Source organism: Agelaius phoeniceus, chromosome 1, assembly GCF_051311805.1.
Source record: "Agelaius phoeniceus isolate bAgePho1 chromosome 1, bAgePho1.hap1, whole genome shotgun sequence".
NCBI lineage: Eukaryota > Metazoa > Chordata > Aves > Passeriformes > Icteridae > Agelaius > Agelaius phoeniceus.
The window spans coordinates 97,691,480-97,711,938 of NC_135265.1; the positions used below are offsets into that span (position 1 = coordinate 97,691,480).

The following is a 20,459-nucleotide window of genomic DNA, read 5'->3' on the forward strand; positions in this document are numbered from 1 at the left end:
TTGGTTTTTTTTTGCCAATCATTCTTGAATATACAATTTAAATACAGGGAGGACTTGGATATTTTATGAAAAATACAAGTAAACTCAGTTGATGTAACTGCTGTAATTTAACATTTTGGTTGTTTTCGGGGTTTTTTTTTTTCAATACACTCTAGGTCAAAGTGATACAACCATAACAGAATCTCCAAGTCAACATGATTCTGCCATGTCTGCTGCTCTGTCTAAACAATGCACTGTAGTCACACCTGCCCTTTTGTCAGCTGTTTGCAGCCTTCTGCACAATCTGCTGTTTGTCATGCCAAAAGATACTGGAATTGCCCTTCAACAAACACATTTGCTAACAACTCTCAGCAGGTATGAAATCAATAACTGTTGAACTACAAACAAGGTGTAGCAATAGATGCTTAAAAAATCTTCGAATGAGATCTACCCATGTTTCTTACTAAAACTGTTAAACATATTGGTCACTTCTTGCTCCTGAAATGTTCAATTTTTTTTTTATTAAAAAGATACAATCAGTTGAAGAAATTAATCAGAATTATTTCTTTTTTTTTTTTCATAGAATAGGTAGTCATATTGGTGATTCCATTTGTGGTGTATGTCTTATATAGGACTACTGTGTTCCTCTCATGATGGTTTAGGGTTTTGTCAGGTATTTGGAATTGCATATCATTTCAGCTCATTTTGTTTTTCTTCCTTGAATTGTATCAAATATTTTGAAGATGAGCCAAGGATTTTCACACTGAAAGAGAGTAAATAGAACTTGCCAAATTTGGATGATGGATCCTAGTATTTTACTTCCTTTTAAAAGGAGGAACCACTTCAAAGAAGTCTTCAGATTGTATGCCATGTTTCCATTTCCATTGTAGCAAATTCTTTCGTCTATAAAAAATGTTTGGAAGTCCTGAAGTGTAGCATGAAAAATTAGTTCAGTTTTTGGTAAAAATTTTCAAGAGCATTTGAAGTTGCTCTTCATAGTGCAATTAATAGAAAAAACGAAACACAGACAAACATAAAACCCCAACAACCCTGGTATGAATACAGCTTATATTATTGCAGAGCTGTTTATTCTTCTAGAGGAAAGAAAATAAGAAATCAAATAGAAAAAATTGATTTTTGCCAGTGCAGTAGCAGCTATTGGAATTTGTATTAGTCTAGCTATTTTGAAACAACGTTCTGCTGCTATAGTTGCCATTGCACTAGACTTCTTTAAAATAGTGGGGTTTAGCAGTAAGGGCATCTTACTTTATTTCTACTTTGTTTGTTTATATTATTCTCTTCTATGGAATGTTAAGTTAATAGACTGTTTAATTACTTAACCATATTTCTAACCAATATATTTTGTTTTAGTCTTGTTGGTGCTAATCTGGTTGAAAGATACATCTTGGAACTGAAAGCTCCATTGGGTCATCAATGTCATATGGAACATGTAAAAGCTCAGGTCAGAGAAGCATTTGTTACTTCCTAATTTTTTTAAGTTTTGAATTCATTTATGTTAGCATAATTTATCTTCATTAACATAGTCCAGACACACTGTAATAGGCTACATTCATGTGAATCTTTGTGCTTTTGACAAAGCTTAAATGAAAATAAACTATTTTATTCAACACAGAAGAATTAATTTCTGTGTTAGGACTGTAATTGGAATGACCAAACTGAAAATGAATTGTCTTTTAAAAGTATAAGTTAAATTTAGCCATTGAAGAAATTATGTAATAGAATTTTTTGTATGTTACTGAAGTATGAGCCAGATAGAGTTACTGACACATTGGATATTGTCTGTAACAAACCTGGCTGCTTTGCTTTGTCTCTGATCCTGCAGACACTTACATAGTTCTCAGCTAATTTTGATGTATGCAAACCATATAGGGTTACTGCTGATAGAACTACCTTTTTATCAAACTTAACTCTGTATATACAATCTATAGAATATGCTGTTTCGTGACACAGCCATTTTGTAGCTTCTGCTGCTCTGCATTCAGATTTACTTAGAAGTAAATTACTCTTCTAATTAAAGAAATGTGTTTCTACAGAAAACTTATGAGAATAAATAAATAAATAAATATGTCAGCTTCTTTTTTTAGGAAGACACATGTATTCTTCAGTATTAATGACCATTTTTGTGTTTTCCTTTGTGACCTTCCAATGAGTATGCTGCTGTAAATGTAGCAAGAGTCATGACCTTCTCACAAGGATCTTTTGTTTTGCTTCTAGAAAATTGATTGCACATATGTGTTTCCAGTCTAGGGATTCTGTTTCATCTTCTACAGTAAAAATTAAGAGAAACATTTTAAATTCATGTCCTATTATTTAAATGGTGTTTATTAAAGCATTATTAATCAGTTAAATTAATGTGAGTAAACTTAAAATAATGTGGAAGGTGTAAATATATGGCTTTATTTCATATCTCTCTACAAATATTTAACAGGTCTTGTTACTACTTCAGTACTTGTCATCTGTGTCCAGGCTTCTAAAATCTTGTTTGTTGGTGGACTCTGATCTTGTAAGCCAGGATGAGCTGCTGAAACCTCTCTTAGGGAATACCTTCAGGATTCTCACCATACGTCCCAAAGCTGGCTTAGGTAATGAAGTACTTTGTTTCCTTTTTAACCAGACAGAGGCAGGTTTTCATTTAGGTACCACCTTGAGGTAAATGGACAGGTATGGTCAGGCTCAGCTTTCCAGGTCTGTGCACATTTTTAAGTGGTTTGATTTTTTCCTGTGTTATCTTTGCAGATCCCGAGTTAACGTCTGCGCTTCATGAGACGTGGGTAGACTCTTTCAGCCTTCTAGCTACATTACTGTGGAAAAATGGCCAGATATCTTTTCCATCTGTGACAGCAGCCCTTGCAAATCACTGTACAGCAATAATTGGTAATGACTATTCCTGCATGGTTTTTTTCCTAGCAACTAATAAACAAATAGAAAAGAGAGTCATTGCTCTTTAGATGCTATTAAGTAATTACTAATGAGATACCCACAATGAAAACCAATGTGTCCAGAGCTTGACTGACTTGCTTTGTTTTCTTCACATGCATGGATGAATGATTTTAGTTGTAAACCTTAACCAAATGTGGCATTTGTTAAATGATCCATTAGCACTTCATTTTTTTCCCCCTTCTTTCTTTTTAGATATCATGCATGAAAGGAAAGCAAAATTTTGCAGGAAGATGAGAGATCTAGAAATCCAAGATTATTATACAGGAGGGTTTTTTTTGTATTTTAATTATTCTAACATTAGTTACTTGCATAGTTAGGCAAGATTCTGTGACATGCTTCAATACTCAAGTATGAACACAGTCCAGACAAGCTTGTGCATGTTAAGAGATCTACTGAACCCAAATCCAATTGCAAATAAAGCAGCTAATGCATACTGTTGGTTTTATGATGTAAGCTGTTGATAAAATAAGGAGAGTTCAAAAAATTACTGGACAAATAAGGGATTTGAGTGAAATGGAGATTGCTTTTTTTGTTTTATAGTCAAATGAATGCAGAGCAATTAATTCATTCAACCATTATAAAACTCAAACTTTTCTTTCTTAGATTATTTTGAAGACTTATAAGCTGCACAGAATTTGTAGAATTCCTTGTACAGTGCACAGTACAACTGCTTCTGGTTTCATGTGCTTTCTTTGATAAGTCTTTCTGTGTTCTAAAGATTACTTGAGCTTTATTCAAAATGAAATGTAAAAATTTTCATTTTTTTGTTTAACCTTTTAGATACCATTTCTGATTGTATTCATCTGTCTACCACATATCCTGCTTTATATGTGGGTAGTTTACAGTTCCTCTCTGTCCTTTTGAATGAGGAAGGAAGAAGACAGCTCCAGGATAAACAGAGTGTGTGTCAAAATCCAACTATTAGCTTTCTTCTGGATCACACTGAAGAATGCCAGGCGCCAGTAACTCAACTTACTGCTTTAATTATTCAGGTATTTAAAATTTGGCAATGTGATTGCAGGATATACTTTTGCATTTTTGATTCTTTTACTTTCTTTATATTTAATCCTTCCCTTATTTACAGGTTGGTAGAAGTAAGCAAATTATAAATGAAATTTGTGACTTATTTTTTTTCCCTCCAACTTAGTTCTTTTATCTATATTCTGTAATTTATGTGCAGTTTGTCACTGTAACAATCATAATGATCTATGATTAGAAGTGTAGGTTTTTTTTCTGAATGATGCACATTATATAAAATGTCACTTATGATTTCTGTTGTTCTGAAGTCATTGCCTTACAACTATTTTTAATAAGTATCTTATTACTATTTTACTATGTAAAGTGTATTTTTTTGACATTTATTGGTTATATATTGGATGGTGTGACCAAAAGAATGCTCTCTTAGTATTCATCTCCTCTCTTCCTATGGATGCTGAATTCTTGTTGAATAACCTTACTCCTTGAATAACCTTGACTTGTCCTGGTAACAGTCACAAGCTTTGTGCTTCTTTCCTGCTCTGTTGCAGCACTGTGGCCCTATTTTGTCTATTGGGGGATGGTGTTCTGTCCACTGAGAACCTGCTGTCTTTCAGGGAGGAAAAACTTCCCAGTAGGGTCTTTCTTGGTCATTCTACAGGCCACATAACCAGAATTCTCTACATTTTTGGCAACTAACTTCAGATAATTTTAGGGCACAGTGTGAGGACACGATTTTCAGGGACTCAAGCAAAACAGGGGCATTTTGTTCAAATCCCATAGTTTGCTAAATATCCTGTTGGGTTTTTGTGTTAATGCTTGCATATGTGCCTGAAACAAAACTCCTTGGCTCTGGCACAAAAAGTATGGTTGCATGAGAGTACGTCTGATAAAGACATGTTGTAACATTCCTCTAATTTCATACAAGTGTACATAACTGCTTATCAATCTGTGCCAGGGGACCATTCTTATGCTGAGAGCAGAAAAAGTTGATACAATGAAGAATGAACTGCAGCTAGTCAATGAAAGGACATGAGACATAGTTTGACTATTGTAAGAGGCATCAGCTTTTAACATGCTTTTTAACTGTTCAGAGATGTAGACAGACATTGCATTTTGTTCATAAAAGAGTTCAAAGATATACTATGCTCTCTGGGTCCTTACAGGGCTGCTATGATCTCCCCAAAAGGATAACAGAATTAGGAAAGAAACAGCTTCAGTTTCTTAGGTCAAAGTACATGTATTTATTTACACCCCCTTACAGTGGTCATTGAGAGGACAGTGGAATGAGCCCATGGGATGTAAAGTAACCTATTGAAACAACAAACACCTAAACAAAATTGCCATTAAAAATGAAAAAAACAACCAAAAAGGTTTTGGACTTTCTTCAGGAGAAGTACTTTCAAAGAGAAGCAGTCAGGCAAATAATTGGCTAACATAAAAAGGGATGGGAGACTTTTCAAAAAAACAGTCATCTCTGTTAGTCATCCTAAATACATAAAATCTACAGAATACCTGATATATGCAGTGGCAAATGCTAATTTAGTACCCAGTGTACAGGTGTGAATATTAGAAGACCAGGTCTCAACTTGGAATTCATTATCACATACAAGAAATCTAGTAAGTGCACATGCTGACTTTGAAAGGTTTTGATTGTTTTGTGTATATAAATGTTATTCTTTGTGTTCGTGTGCTTAAGATCAGAAATAAAATTAAGAAGAGAATCATAATCTATATATAAACTCTCAAATTTTGGCCCTAACATTTTTTTCCTAGGTGTAAAGCTTACAGTATAATAGATTGTGATCTCCCCTGCAACTAACTTGCAGTAGGTGAAGACTAACATAGCCAGATTTATGGGACATCTTAAATTTATTATTGAACATAATTTCAGAAAATAATTCAGTATCTATTCTCATTTTAATACTTTTATAATAGTTTTAAACTATAGAATCTTTTGGCACAAGGCATTATAAATTTCTGGAGTTATTTTTCCATTCAACTGGTAGTTAATCATTAATTAATTCTTAATTACTTGTGCTCCCTATGCTTGACATAAATTTTCTTTTTTTGTTATCAACTGCAGTTCTTGATGGCAGAGTAAGAAAAAATGCATAGAAGAGCATGCTTCAAGAAAGAACAGAATTTTGCTAGTGTTCAACATAAAATTTAGAAAACGTAACATGAAATTAAAACTTTTGAAAAAGATACAGATACAAGACAACTCACCTTAATTATTGGATCAGTTCTAGTCTGCCACATAATACTTACAGGAAAATACCCAAGAAGTTGATAGGGAAATATGTTTGTATTACTAAAGTATTAATGAATATTAAGAAAAAGTAAAAACATTTAGAAATTTACTAGGGCAAAAGCCTTTGAGTGGATAAGTCACACAACCTACATCTTAGGCTATGCAAGATCGCTGGAATTCAACAATTTTTTCTTTCCTGGCTTGTGTCAATTAGTTTAAACTTTAAGCTTTTAAGTACTCAAACATCTAAATTTTTTAATTTGAAAAGAAACTGTGTCCTATGAGAACAGAAAAACAGTTAATTGACTTCAAACATTCTTGTGTTGCTGGTAGATTTGAGATTTCACACCAGATCTAATAAAAACTGTTGTAGTCTAAATGTAAATTTCTTTTTTGTTGGTTATGAACACAGAACCCAGTCCATGCTTCAGTGCTTTTATTTGGTGCCAGTTGTCCTTATCAATGAGGTGTTGGGATTTTTCTAGTTATTAACTTACTATTCTATATCCTTTGACCTTCTCACCCCTAGTTACAGTGAACAGTTCAATGAATTATGACCTTAGAGCCTACATTGATATTTTATTGCATATGAAAATCTGAAAAAATTATTAGTCCATTAATACATGGTGTATGTAGAATTAAAATCTGTGAGATATAGGTAGATATGAGGATAGGTACTCATGAGATTTCTGTCTAAAGTATTAAGGTTTTCTTGAGATGTTATATTTTTGGCTAGCTTCAAAATATGTTTTTCTCTTTACTATGATCCAGCAACTGTTCTTATTTTCCTATATTTTTCTGATTGCAGTGGATGGTGTTTTCTATTATCTTGGATGTCAGAACTGGCATGGTGTTTTAGGGAAAATTGCTAGATAGACAAAATTCTGTAGTGAATAATATATGAAGCACAGAGTGCTCCTTGTCTTTCAACTATCTTGTTATATGACTCCAAATAAATATTCCTTTGAAAACAGATATTATACTTAGGTTATTAGAAATGTGGTGATGCTCACAAAGGCCTCACAAAACTAAGACAAGCTACCATTTTTCACTGGTTAGTAAGAGTATCTAAAATAACTCTCAATGATTTTTTGGAAGGAATTTCACTGTATTTGATCTCTTCATCATCGTTGTGTAGAAGGAAGGTGAGATTGCACTAAAGGCATATCAGTGAGTTGTCTGCAATACCAAGCCTATTCCTGAATATTAAGAAAATAATGAAATGCCAGGATTTGGAATCTAGGCCTTAAAAAAGTAGAATATTAAGAAAAGAATAAGAGGAGTGGGCTTAGGAGAAAAAGAAGAAAGAATTAATTAAAAAAAATTAGTTTGAAAAAACCTCGAAACACTTCAATGCAGACTGACTATAAACATGAATATAGAGAGGGAGAACTCTATTTAGAAATAGAGTGATAAATCATCCAAATGAAAATATAGACTCTGACAATCTACTTATAGCTGTGAATACGACTTTTAATATGGTCACTTCTTCATTTCAGTAATGAAATTGCATTTTTGTAGGTCTATGAAAGAAAATCTTCAAAGGATGTGCTGAAAGAAGTTGCTACAAATGCACTGTTGTCTCTGTTAGCTGTCAGTAAAAATGCCCAGAAATGTGCTTTGGAAGGTGAGCATTTCAAAATGTAAGTTTAATTCTATGTGAATCAAATGCTTGCAGGTGTTTTACATATTACTTTTAGATTGTAATTTTTTTTTTCAAAGCAGAAGACCTAGGTTTCAGTGGCAGGGTTTTTTTTTCAGATTTTCACTAAGAAATCTTATTAATAATTTAAGTTTTCAGCTACAGATGAACTATTATGTTATAACCAGTTTAAAACCCTGTGGTGAAGTCACAGGTCTGTGTTGGAGTAAGAGACCTGTTAGCTTTTTGCTACTAAAGTTATATTCATCCATTAGAAACTGGAGATTTTTCACTGGCAGTATCTTCCAATACTTGTGTAGGTGAAAGTATCCCCTGTGTTTTTAGTTCTGGCTGTACCTGGACTAGAGGAGACTTCTTTTTCTCAGCTTTGTTCTTCCCTGGTTCTTTGCTCGCATTTTACAGTTTAAGTAGGACTTTCTTCCCTTCACAGTAGTAAGCCAGCTTCTAATCACAGGCTTCTTGTGCCCTCTAGAACATGGGAGAATTGTGAATTTGCATTTCTCATGCATCATGTGTTTTACACCTTTTGATCTGTCCAAGTGCACTTTGTCTTGGGTGCTTTCCTGTACTTTACATCTCTGTTTTTTCCACTCTGTAACCTCCAGTACACTGACATTGATTGCTTAGACAGATCTGTGCAGTGTCTGATCCCTATAGTGGTAGAAAACTCAACTTCAGGTCTTACCCTTTCTGCTCTTTCCCAGTGTATTTGTTCTGTACTCAGCCCTTACTTCAGTCAGGCTGCTTCTTCTGTTGATGACTTACTAGATCATCTAAGTTCCAGCTTCCTGTGGAGGCACTTCCACTGCAGGAAGTGCATCATTCTGTGCTAGAGCAGCCATCAAGTCATCCTTGCTGTTGTGCAACACAGACCTTAGAAAAGAGGAAGACAACTTCTGGGGCTCAAAGCAGTGTTCTAAAGATACCTGCAGCTCTAGCATCACCCGTTCAGCTCTTAAGGGCTACTTTAAGTTAAAAATGCAAAGTCCTGCACCTCAAAAGGTACAAGCCCTTACAGCAGTAGAGGCTGACTGGAGAGCTGAAAAGAGGGCCTGGTAGGCAGCAAGCTGAATGTGAGGAGACTAACAGCATCCTGGGGTCTATTAACAGGAACATAGCCATTAGATCAAGGGGGAAAGTTTCTTTCTTCTACTTACCACTTGTTAGACTAAATCTAGAATTGTGCATCCAGTTTTGGCCCAGTACAAGAAACGTCAGCAAACTGGAACAGGTTCCCCAGAGGGCCATCAGGGTGGTTGTATTCACTTGTCATTAGAGAAGAAGCTGATGGAGTTGACTTATGTTCTACCTGGAGAAAAGAAGGCTTTGGGAGGACCTATGAGATTTTGAAGAAGTTGGAGATGGGTTTCTTACAGCAGTCCATGGTATAGGAGGATGGAAAGAATGGGCATAAATTGAACCATGAGAGTCAAACTGCCTGTAAATAAACATTTGCCCTTTGAAGGCAGTAAAGTACTGCTAGACATAGTCTGCTGTCTCTGTTCTTGGACATTTTCAAGACCCAGCAGGGTAAAGCTGCAGGCAAACCTTGCCTGCTTAGAGCTTGCTCTGCTTTGAGGACAAGATTGGGTGTGTGACCTCTGGAGGCCATCTCTTCCAACTCGAATTATCCCAATATCATGGAATCATTGAATGCATTGGAAAGGGCCTTTAAACACCATCTAGGTCAAGCCCCCTGCAATAATCAGGGACAGCTTCAACTTTATCACATTATGCAGCGCCCTATTCAAGTGTTTCCAGGGGTAGGACATCCACCATGTCTCTGGACAACCTGTTCCAGTGTTTCACCATCCTCATTGTAAAAGATTTCTTTCTCATATCTAGCCTAAGTTTGTCCTCTTTTAGTTTAAAACCATTACCCCTTAAAACAGGCCCTGCTAAAATGTTTGTCCCCATCTTTCTTAAGCTTTTTCTTTTAAGTGGAAGGCTGCAACCAGGTCTTTCATCAGACTTCTCCCCTTCAGGCTGAACAATCCCAACCCTCTCAGCTGTCCTCATAGTTGTATTAGATCCTTCTCAGGATTATTGTGATCTGCCTCTGGACTTGCTCCAACAGGTCTTTCCTGTGCTGTGGACCCCACAGCTGGATGCAGTGTTCCAGGTGGGGTCTCACCAGAGCAGAGCAAAAGGGCAGAATCTCCTCCCTTGCCCTGCTGGCCACTCTGCTTTGGATGCAGTCCATGATGCACTTGGCCTTCTAGACTGTGAGCTCACATTGCCTGGCCATGTCCAACCTTTCATTCACCAGTGCCCTAATTACATCTTGGCAGGGATGTTCTCAATCCTTTTATCTCCCAATCTGTATTGATAATTGGGATTCTCCCAACCCAAGTGCAGCACCTTGCACATGACCTTGTTGAACTTCAGGAGGTCCATTTGGACCTTGAGCTTGTCCAGGTCCCTCTGGGTGGCATCCAAGACCTCAGGTGTGTCAATTGCCCTGCTCAGTTTGGTGTCACCTGCAAATTTGCTGCAGATGCACTCAATCCCACTATGTTATTGATGAAGACATTAAACAATATTGGTCCCAATATGGATCCCTGAGGGACACCACTTGTCACCACTCTCCATCTAGACATTGATCCATTGACTGCTACCCTCTAGGTATGACCTCATCCCTATCCAGTCCACCTGTCAATTCCTTAACTCTCCAATTTGGAAGGATGTTGTAAAGGACCATGTCAAAATCCTTACAGATGCCCAGACAGATAATATTTGTAGCTCTTATCTTCTCCACTTACATAGTCACTCCATCATCTTATAGTGACTTAAAGACTCTAGATCCAAAGAAAAGAGCCTAACTCGACATTTTGCCCTTGAAGTCACCTGAATGGTTGCTTTGCTTTGTCTCACAAAGAATGCAGTGGATCTGTTGTTGTTAGGGAAAGGTTAGGTAAAATCAATGGATGCCTTAATCTCTTGAAGTTTCACGCTTCTAAGGAGCATCGTTGAAGATATCCTGAAGAGTTATGAGTTATTAGCTGCTCCACCCAAATCATCTTCCCCTCTCAATCTTACCAGTCCTTCCTTTGGGCATTCCTCTCATGGGACTTTGTTGCAAGAGGACTCAAATATGTTCTTGCTTCTTGAGAGCATTCAGCTAGATGCACTTAATCTCAGAAAGTGTTTGCTACTTCCTGATAGCAAGTAGAGACAAGAAGATCATTGCCAGAAAGATATTTTGGTTTTTAAAATAACATTTTTGATTGTGAATGTAATTATAAATCTTACTGGTTTTTGTCTTCCAGCTGACCTGATAGACAGCTGTATAGAAAACATGAAGAACATCCACACACAGCTGAATTTGGACTCCCTAAAGCCTGGGAAAGCACAGAGAAAAAAGGTAGCTATAAAAACCAGAAGACTGATAGGATAAGGCACTTCCCAGTTTTCTTTTGTTTGTTTGTTTTCTTGAGGCAGGTGCTGCTTGTCTGTGTCCTGGATGAGACAAAGTAAATGACAGCTTGTAGTGGATCCAGATACTGGAGTTTCTATAAAATTCAATGATTTTAGAACTTTTACCAACTTAATTATCTCACACACTCTTCCACCCAGAGGTCTCACTAGGTCTCAACTACCTTTTCCAACATAGAGATGGCTGCTACTTCAGGAATGTCAGACAGAAAATCACTTTGGTTTGTACTTTGCAGCTGCCCAGTCTTGGTTGCTCACTGGACAAAGCCCCTGGGCATATCCTGGTAGTTTTTTTCCATGCATCTCTCTGGTCCTCGGGATTTTCTCCCATTTGCCAGATTGTTCCTCCAACTAGGATCTTCACATTCTTCTTTTGGGGCCCATTTCTTTCTGTGAGGGGCAATCTCTTTTCAGGAATCCTTCTTTTTTCCACTAACTTTTCTTTCCAGAACTCCAAGCTTCTGTTTGCCTAAACTCAGTAGTCTACATGCAAAGTACAACATGATCAGCCTCTGAATTACTGGTTTTGATTCAAGATTTCCCACTTTTCATCCAGGTTATCAGAATTAGCAATTAGTCCATCGTGGCTGAAAGCAGCAAATAGCAGGCTGATTGAGAGTTCAAAATTCACTTTCAGACATCCACTCACATACACATCTCATCCTTTTGTAATCTGTCATGTTTGTAATTTATTATATTTATCTTATAGCAATATCAGAGTATTGTTTTCAAACTTAGTTGGACTTTCAGTCTTGACTTTATGGCCCTATCTAATCCAGCTAATTTTTTCCATCTTGTTTCCACAATAATATTTTTTTGTTTTCTTAAGTTGTTTTTTTCAGTGTCTTTCAACCAGTGCTAGCTATTTTGGTTTTGTCTGTTCTTGCATCAGTCAATCTCCCTCCCATCCCAAAATTAGTTTCATTCTGCTTGTGCATGTAAATAATAGCTTTTTTACTTTCCTATTATCTGGCTTTTTTATTTCTATTTCTTTTCTCCTTCAAACTTGGTCTGGACATCTCAGTTTCTTGTCATCAGACTCAATTGTCCCTGGTTTTTTAACTTCTTGTCAGTTTTGGATCTTTTTAACTTCATACTTGTGGTCCTTCCACTGTCTCCATTCCCAGTAGTTTCTCTCCGTTCACAGTTCATTTATTTAGCCTTTGTTTTTCAACCTGCCTTCCAGTTCTTCCAGACTCTCAGGTCCCCCAAGCCTTCTTTACCACATATAGATATAAATTATGTCTTGCCATCATACAACAATTTCATAAGATTTTTGTTGCAATTTGCTGGTTCTCTGCCACTTTCATCTAAGAGAATTAATAAAATACAGGCAGTAACCTCTGCTGTCAAGTTTGATATCTTGTCCACTCCCACATAAATCAGAAATTGCAGAACACACCTTCCTGTAGGGTATTTCTGCATTGCTGTAGTGTCAGCTAAGTAGTATTTTTCTCTGAGGTTTTGATACAGACATTAGCCTTGGTTTGTGAGAGTATGGAATTGTGTTTTATGACAATGAACTCTTAAAAAAAATTTGAGTTTGACCCTGAGATTTCAAGGCTACCATATTTTTTCTTGAGATCGCCTAAAAACATTCGTTTTACTTTTTCAAGTGTTGGAGGCTGAAAGGTGTCCTGCCCTAGATATGTCCTATAATGTTGAAGTCAGCTGGTTCTTTGTAGTTTTTGGGTTGAGGAGAAATTTAAAACTTGAATGAAATTGGAGGAAAGGAGCCTCTGAGAAAGTTCATAAAAACAGTTTATGTTTAATTGAAAATTCTTTGAAAGATTTGCCAAAGACTTTGTGACAGATTTCCTGCTTAGCTGGGACTGTAGGTTGCTGCATCATATGTAAGTGTGCTGTTCATCATATGTGGTACATAATGACAGTTTCATGTGGGGGACACTGAGACATTGCTCTCATGGTAGATTTACCTGATCATTCACAAAAGTGCCCCTTTGCCCACTTCAGGGCACAACCCTCAGAGGAAAGTTATGACAGCTTCTTTTCTTTTTTCCTTTCTCTAACTCTTAACTATTGGGAAAAGCATGTTTTACCTAGCTTCATTCTCAGGTCAACTGAGGTGTTTTACTTGATATTCCTTTTCTTTCACAATAATTAGTGTGATGCTAATAAAGACCATGAAAAGTATTTAGAAGTAGTCAAGCTTTCAAAAAATCGTGTCAAAATATTATTGTAGTAAAAAGCAAGATATCCTAAAATAAATAAATCTAAACAGTGCTATCAATGCAACCCATGACTTTTTCAACCTCCTAGAAGTTTGTACACTAAATATGAGTTGTAGGTTGTGGCATTTTAATGCTATTTTACTTATTAACTAAATTAATACACACAGAATTCCTTGAAAGAATTCTTGTCTTAAGAGAGTTGTCTTAGTGTTAGCATTTTATTTGACTAGAGGTGAGACAAACCAGTTATAAAATGTATTTGTAATAATGACTTGTATGTTTCTTCCTGACCTACTACACCTGGCTTTCATTAACCTTTTTGCAGTGGGCTGTACTGCAGAGTACTTCATCTCTAAATGGCATCAAATATATGATTTATGATATATAAGCACATTAGGATTTATAAGCATGCATTGTTTCTTCACCTTGTCTGGGATTAAGTATGAATTCTATTTTACATTTTTGTTCCTTTATGCTTGATAAGACAGGAATAGTATCCTGTGGTGAACAAGCTTGTTGACATTTGATAATCTTTCAGAAGTGGTTTAGTGTGTCACCCTTAAAGGAGTTAGGGCAGCCATCACTGCCCTGTAGTGTCACAGCTCTGTCAAGAAGATAGATTCTTTGTTCACTTGTACTTTGAATCTCAGGGTAACACCTCACTGTCCAAAGGTCTGTATTTATTTCTGTAATATTCTTATCAGGTTGGAAGTTATTTATAGCTTCTATATTTATAGTTAAGGATAGGAAATTAAGATCCTGGGAATATAAGGATGGATTGGCCTGACCTGCTGTAGAGATCACAGAATAGTCTGAGTTGGAAGGGTCTCCCAAGGATCATCAAATCCAGTTCTTAAATGAATAGTCCGTATAGAGGTCAAACCCACAACCTTAACATTATTAGCACCATGCTCCAACTGAGCTCATCTCAGGGTCTGAAGACAAAACTAATTTAACCTTGTTTTTATCCAAGGAAGAAAAATAATTTCTTCTAGGCAATGATTCATTTGACTTGTTTTAGACGTGTGCTTTAGGATGGAACAAATACTCAGGAAGGTTCCACCTGTTCTTTATTAGTCGTAAGAGAAATGGAGCTCAACATTACAGATTTCTGCATTTGGTCACATTGGTGCCCCTAGAAGTAGTTTCTGTGGGTTATAAAGAGAGATAAGGATAATAAGTTACTGGTTATAAATGTCTTTTGTAAACGTGCTTGAAGTTAGCTGAGATGAATTCTACGTGAAATCAGAAAAAAACTGCTGAGCAGATGTGATCCAAACACTGATACATTAGATTTGCACTTCTTTTGAAATATCTTTCCTCCTTGTACAAAATTCATTCTGTCTTACATTGATGATCTTCAATTATTTTTCCCTGGATAGGAGGATAACCTTATCAAGGAGTTAAGGTGTTCAATGCAGCTCCTTAGAAACTGCCTCTTTCAAAATGAAGAATGCAAAGTAAGTATTTTTATACTGAAGTAATATGAGCACATTTAGTTACTGAATGAAGATAATTTTTTTTTTTCTGCTTTGAAGTTATTTTCAAACTGGCTAAATTTAAGTTTGATATTAATGGCAAGAAATACTTCATATTTCATTGTTATTCCCACTTCCTAAGAATACTTCACCCATCTATTAGGAACATAGTGTTCATATGGAAACATCATCTCCCAATGTTTTCAGATGTCTTGTTATTTTTTATATCCACTTCTGCTTTTTATAAGTCAATAATTCTAATTTTCAAAGCATACAACATGAAAAATGAATGTGGGGAAAAGTGTGGGGCCACCAGAAAGGCACATAAAGATACATTTCAGATATTAGAAAGTTATTTCCTCTCCTTACCTTTTTTGCCTTTCTGAAAGACAAGAAAACCCCAAAACCACCCCAACAGAACAAGCAAAACACAATAAAACTCAAAATCTAAAAAATAATTTGATATTTATTTTTCTTTATCTGAGTGAAATTGTATTAATCCTCCAAAAGACAATTTTGTTTTCATATCCATTTATTATAAAATCATTTTTCTTGTTAAAATCTTGAAAGTCTTTTCATTTTATTCTTGTTTTTTTTCTCTGTCCTTTTTAATTTCTTTTCAACTTCCATTCTGCCTACTTGTTTTTAACTTGGGGAAAATATAACATTACTTGTTTTCACTTTTTCCTGTGTTCATTTGTTCTGATCACTGCTCTTTCTTATTGCTGATACCATTCAGACATTTATTTCCACTTTCACAGTTGAATTTTTCTTGGCATTGTTTTACTTGTGCTGTTTATGCAACTTGGGCTACTTTTAGCAAATGCAGTGGTAAAACTACAAGATTTCTTGACTTTCCAGGAGTACCCCTTTTCCAGGGTTTGTATTAACATCCTTTTTGTATTCAGAACCCTTGGGGCTGAATAAGGCACCTGAAGTCCCCATAACTTGGTTGTGCCATAATCTCAGCTAAGATTATTGTGGAAAGTTTTTCTTCTTTTGATCAGGATCTGCAAAAAGAATTACTTTGAGGATTGAAGGAGGTTGATAACTGAAGATTTCTATCATTTTCTCTGTATACAACTGCACTCTTGTATTTCCATGCTTTTTGAGTTCCAATAACTACTTTAGAAGGAGTTGAATAAAACTTTAGAGAGCTCTTGAAAAAGAACACTTGGAGTGAATAAAACTTTACTTTTGTTTGCATATCTTTCAGTAATTAAGATATGTGCTGATTTTGACTGGCGTAGAGTTAAATTCATTGGTGGTTGAAATGATGGTGTCAGTTCTCCGTACAGTCTTTTAAACCGTAAGATAAAACATAAGATAAAAATATGGTTTTCTCATTCTACATTTCATTTTCAAAGGACTGATTGCATTTGAAATTCTTCCTCATGTTGTTGTAGATGGCAGCACTCAAAGCTCATCTTGTTCCTGTTCTGCATTCTCTGTGGCCGTGGCTTTTAGCAGATGATTCCTCAATGGAAATAGCTCTGCATTTGCTTTGTGTCTACACTGCAAACTATCCTGCAGGTATGAAAGTCACTCTATGGTGGAATACATCAAAATATTTTACCAGAATAATTAAGACAGAAAAGCATAATAAAGGGAAAAGAATGTTTATTGCTACCATGAGAGGAAAGTGTAAAAGCACTAGTCCATTGAGAGTTTTGATTTTAATACATTCCAGACTTTTGTTGAGATCTGGTTCAAGCTGTTGGGTTTAGCAAGAGTGTAATTGTACTAAAGGATTAAATAGCATTTAATTCAAACCATTACATTTGAAGGTTTTGCTGAATGTCCTGCCAAACTGAGTAGTACATTATAGAAGTACTGTTCTAGGAATTCTTTAATAGAGAACAGTGTATCAGCACTTTGTATGGGCTGTACATCCTTATTGAGAACAATTCTGGTTTTGAAATAGTCAATCAAATTCAATTTTGTATTAAGTTTCTTCAGTTTATTTATGCCTTGGACTCAGTAGTTTGCATCTGTATATTTTTAATAAGCAATCTCCTTTTTATTTGATCAAACCTTTTATTTCCATTGATAATTGTCCCCACTACTAGAAGCCTGAACTTTCTTCTAGGATGGATTTTTTTCTTTCCATATCCTGGTTATTTAGATTTAGCAAATCATAAATAATGATTTGCAAGTAGCTTGAAAAGACAGAAAAGTGTCTGTTCCTTTCTCCCTGTCAGGATACCATAACCATTAAAATAAATAGTTAATGGTTAAAATATGACTCTTTTTTTAAGTTAATGTCTCCAGACCTTAAATGAACTTGCAATTACTTTTTTCATAAAGAATTTTTTTTTAATATGGGCTGAAGAAGAGTATTAGTCAGCTACAGAGTTAAAAATAAAGATGTAGTGTCCTGTCCATGTCCTGTCCATGTGCAAGAAATCAAGCTGACGTGACTCTAGGCTGCATTTTTATTTTCCTTGCTGATAAGAGCACGTGCTCTCTGATCAGTCATGTTTTTTCTTTCTGTTCGGAATAGCTGGCTTATGAGGTGTTCCAAATTTACCTATTCTGAACTGGTTAACCACTCCTGCTCAGTGTAGTCAGAGAAACACATGTAAATATTTGTCACAGTTAAACATTGTCTTGTTTTTGTTTACTTTTGCCATGTAAGAAATTACCTGCTGTTGCTGATGGCCAGTGCCACTAAAGAACAGGACATATATCTATATTTGTGCAGAAGGCATTTATCTGTATTAGGTCAGTAACATGGCTGTTCCCTGCTGCTGTATTAATTCAAACTTGTAGCTCTGTAGCATAGGATTGTGCATTCTTCTGTTGTACAATGTAATGACAGCTGCAGACAGTGCTTATATTTCTCAGGAAAATATTCTAAGAAACTTATATTAATCCTTTCAAATTATACAGAGACCTCTTTTTCTGAGCCAGTTTCAGAGGATCCCTTCAGATTCAACCTCCAAATAATTGTATAATTAGATATATGTTCTGGTTTTTAAGGAGACTTTCGGAGACGGAGCAATGGCTTCTATTTAACAGCAGAATTACCTCTTACATTCTAGAACAATAGAACAGTAGATGCCTATTCCAGTAAAGTGCTACATTCAGCCACAATTCTATTCATAGCATGTCTGATTGACTTCATTGGGGTTCAAAGAAAAGATACCTAACAAATCCTTTGAAAAGTTCCATCTCAATGTTTGAGCAGTTGCACTGTTCTTTCTATAGGTTTTTCTTTTAAATACATATCTGCATTTCTAATATGATAAATATCTCATTGCTTTAAGGTTGTGCTTCACTTTGTTGGGCCAGTGGTGGACAATCATCACTTCCCTCTGCACGAAGTGCAGCTGGCAATTCATTAATGCATTACATCTTGAAATTGGCTTCCCATGTGTCAAATGATAACAGCCCAGTTCAGCAAGTGGTCTTTTGTCTAATATCTAACCTTGCTCTGTCTCATGACTGTAAAGGCATTATTCAGAAGGTAAGTAAATTGTAATCTGTATTTTAGCAATGGATGCAGTTTCCTTTTTCATAAACCCTCATATTTTAATATGGACTGTCCTGTGATCATATATGCATCTGCGGGAATCAAATCCATGGTATCTTCTCAGTTGTGTTACTGTTGCCTAAGAGCAGAGTGTAATTCAGTTATATTCATAGTCTGGACAATTTTTACTAGAGCTTTTTGTAACCTCTCTGTTTCAGTGGGTTGTACCATTTTTAATACCCACATATATTGATAGCTATCACTAGTGGACCAAGCAAGTCAGTATGCTGTAGAACAAACTGCATGTGAATGAACAAGAAATTAAACATTGTGTAAATCATTAGGTAAGCTGTGGGAAACATAACCTTTGTAAAAGTTCTAGGAAAAAAAAGCAATTATTGGATGTTGAATAAAAATCTATTCTTATTACACAAACATATGTAATGTCTTTTTATATTTTGTATATAGAATGATCCTTACTCTGTTTTATGAAATGTGCTTTGAAAAATCTGTTTCCCTTAAACTTTGATCATTTAAATACATTCAAACCTTGAGAAAGTCAACTGTAGTAGTGATGTGATAAGATGAGCTAATTCAGTAGAAATTATAAAAAGTGAGTTTATTTCTAGCAACTTTTATAGTAGTTGATTAATTGCAAAAATTTGTTTTGATCTCTATTAACAATGTTCTGTTCTTGGGCCTAATTACCTGTTAGAAATGCAGGGAGAAATAGGTCTTTTTGGAATGCTAATTATGTAAAGCATGGTTATACCATTGCAAAGTGGCTAAAACTCAAACTTTTTGATAGAAACAGAGTTTGAGATCTCTTCTGTAATAGCTGTTGTATTCTGTGAATTGTTTTTGCTTTTAGACTCTTCAGAGTTTCACTCTAGTGTGATAGTACTTCCTTCTCTCTCTTGGGCTCTGCTTTCATAAGTGTAAGCAATACTGAATAACCAATTCCCTCTGTGAAAATTAAATTACCAATATTATATTCACATGAATAAAACCACAATGAGTTTGTATGCTGGGTTGCTTGCTTTCAACCAGATGCTTGTATATATTGTCAAGATTCAGTGAGGCTGGGAATATTTAGTAAAGAACTTTTTCATTAGAGGAATTAATGTCAGAACATCTCCCTCTTGCAACATGGGAATTGATTTTCATCTTCTCACAATCTCCTTAAAGTGGAGGCAAAGCTGAGATGGTTTATGTCATATCAGTGCACAGTTCTTTTTCTTCAAAGCTTACAAAAATAGAGGACATTCCTCTGGCTGGCAGTGAAGGGAGGAGTGGTGCTGTAGGTTCTTACAAGTCACTTCCAACTCTAGACATTCTGTGATACCTTTAACATTTGTCCATAGCATGCAATAATAACTAAGGAATCAAGAATACATTAACAATAGTGCATTGATTCACTTAAAATGTCACTAGCTTATTTTTGGGTAGAAACAATGAGTACAAAGCAAAAAGCTTATATAGTGTGGGAATTAGTCTTTAAAGAAATATATTGTCTTGGATCAACTTTTATGTATCTACACTGCATAAATTATTATAGAAGGAACTGTATGTTACCATACTAACTTTTTAACCATGCAGCAGATTCTTTTTCATATGTAATTTTTTTCAAAAGCGTTGACTTATAATGGGTTGCCTTTAATGTATAAATTTAGTAATACTAGGTCAAGTATGTGGATTGGAGGGTCAGACAACAGCAAACAAGCCATGGAATACTATAAATTCTTAAACCCTTTTTCTTCCTTTTGACAGAGTAACTTCCTGCAGAACTTTTTATCTCTTTCATTGCCAAAAGGAAGTAATAAAAATTCTGGTAACGTGTCTACTCTCTGGCTAAAGCTGCTACTGAACATATCTTTTGGAGAAGATGGACAACAGATGGTTATGAAGATAAATGGCTTTTTAGACCAGATCATTGAAATGTGTAAATATAAGCACAAAAGCAGCCAACATCTAGCACTTCTTATTCTACATAACATATGTTTTAGTCCAGCTAATAAACCAAAGATACTAGGTAATGGTAAGTATC

General features: G+C 35.5%; 1 protein-coding gene across 2 annotated transcripts in view; it reads left to right on the forward strand.

Moving 5' to 3' along the window:
- RTTN (rotatin) overlaps positions 1–20,459 on the forward strand; it is a 79,545-nt gene that overhangs the window by 55,283 nt on the left and 3,803 nt on the right. For both annotated transcript variants that reach the window (XM_077183792.1, XM_077183801.1), the window contains 11 exons: positions 156–354; positions 1,351–1,441; positions 2,429–2,582; positions 2,737–2,874; positions 3,721–3,932; positions 7,691–7,796; positions 11,102–11,196; positions 14,842–14,919; positions 16,344–16,470; positions 18,207–18,406; positions 20,183–20,450. In XM_077183792.1, coding sequence (XP_077039907.1) covers positions 156–354; positions 1,351–1,441; positions 2,429–2,582; positions 2,737–2,874; positions 3,721–3,932; positions 7,691–7,796; positions 11,102–11,196; positions 14,842–14,919; positions 16,344–16,470; positions 18,207–18,406; positions 20,183–20,450 — 1,668 coding nt within the window. The remainder of the gene's footprint in view (positions 1–155; positions 355–1,350; positions 1,442–2,428; positions 2,583–2,736; positions 2,875–3,720; positions 3,933–7,690; positions 7,797–11,101; positions 11,197–14,841; positions 14,920–16,343; positions 16,471–18,206; positions 18,407–20,182; positions 20,451–20,459) is intronic.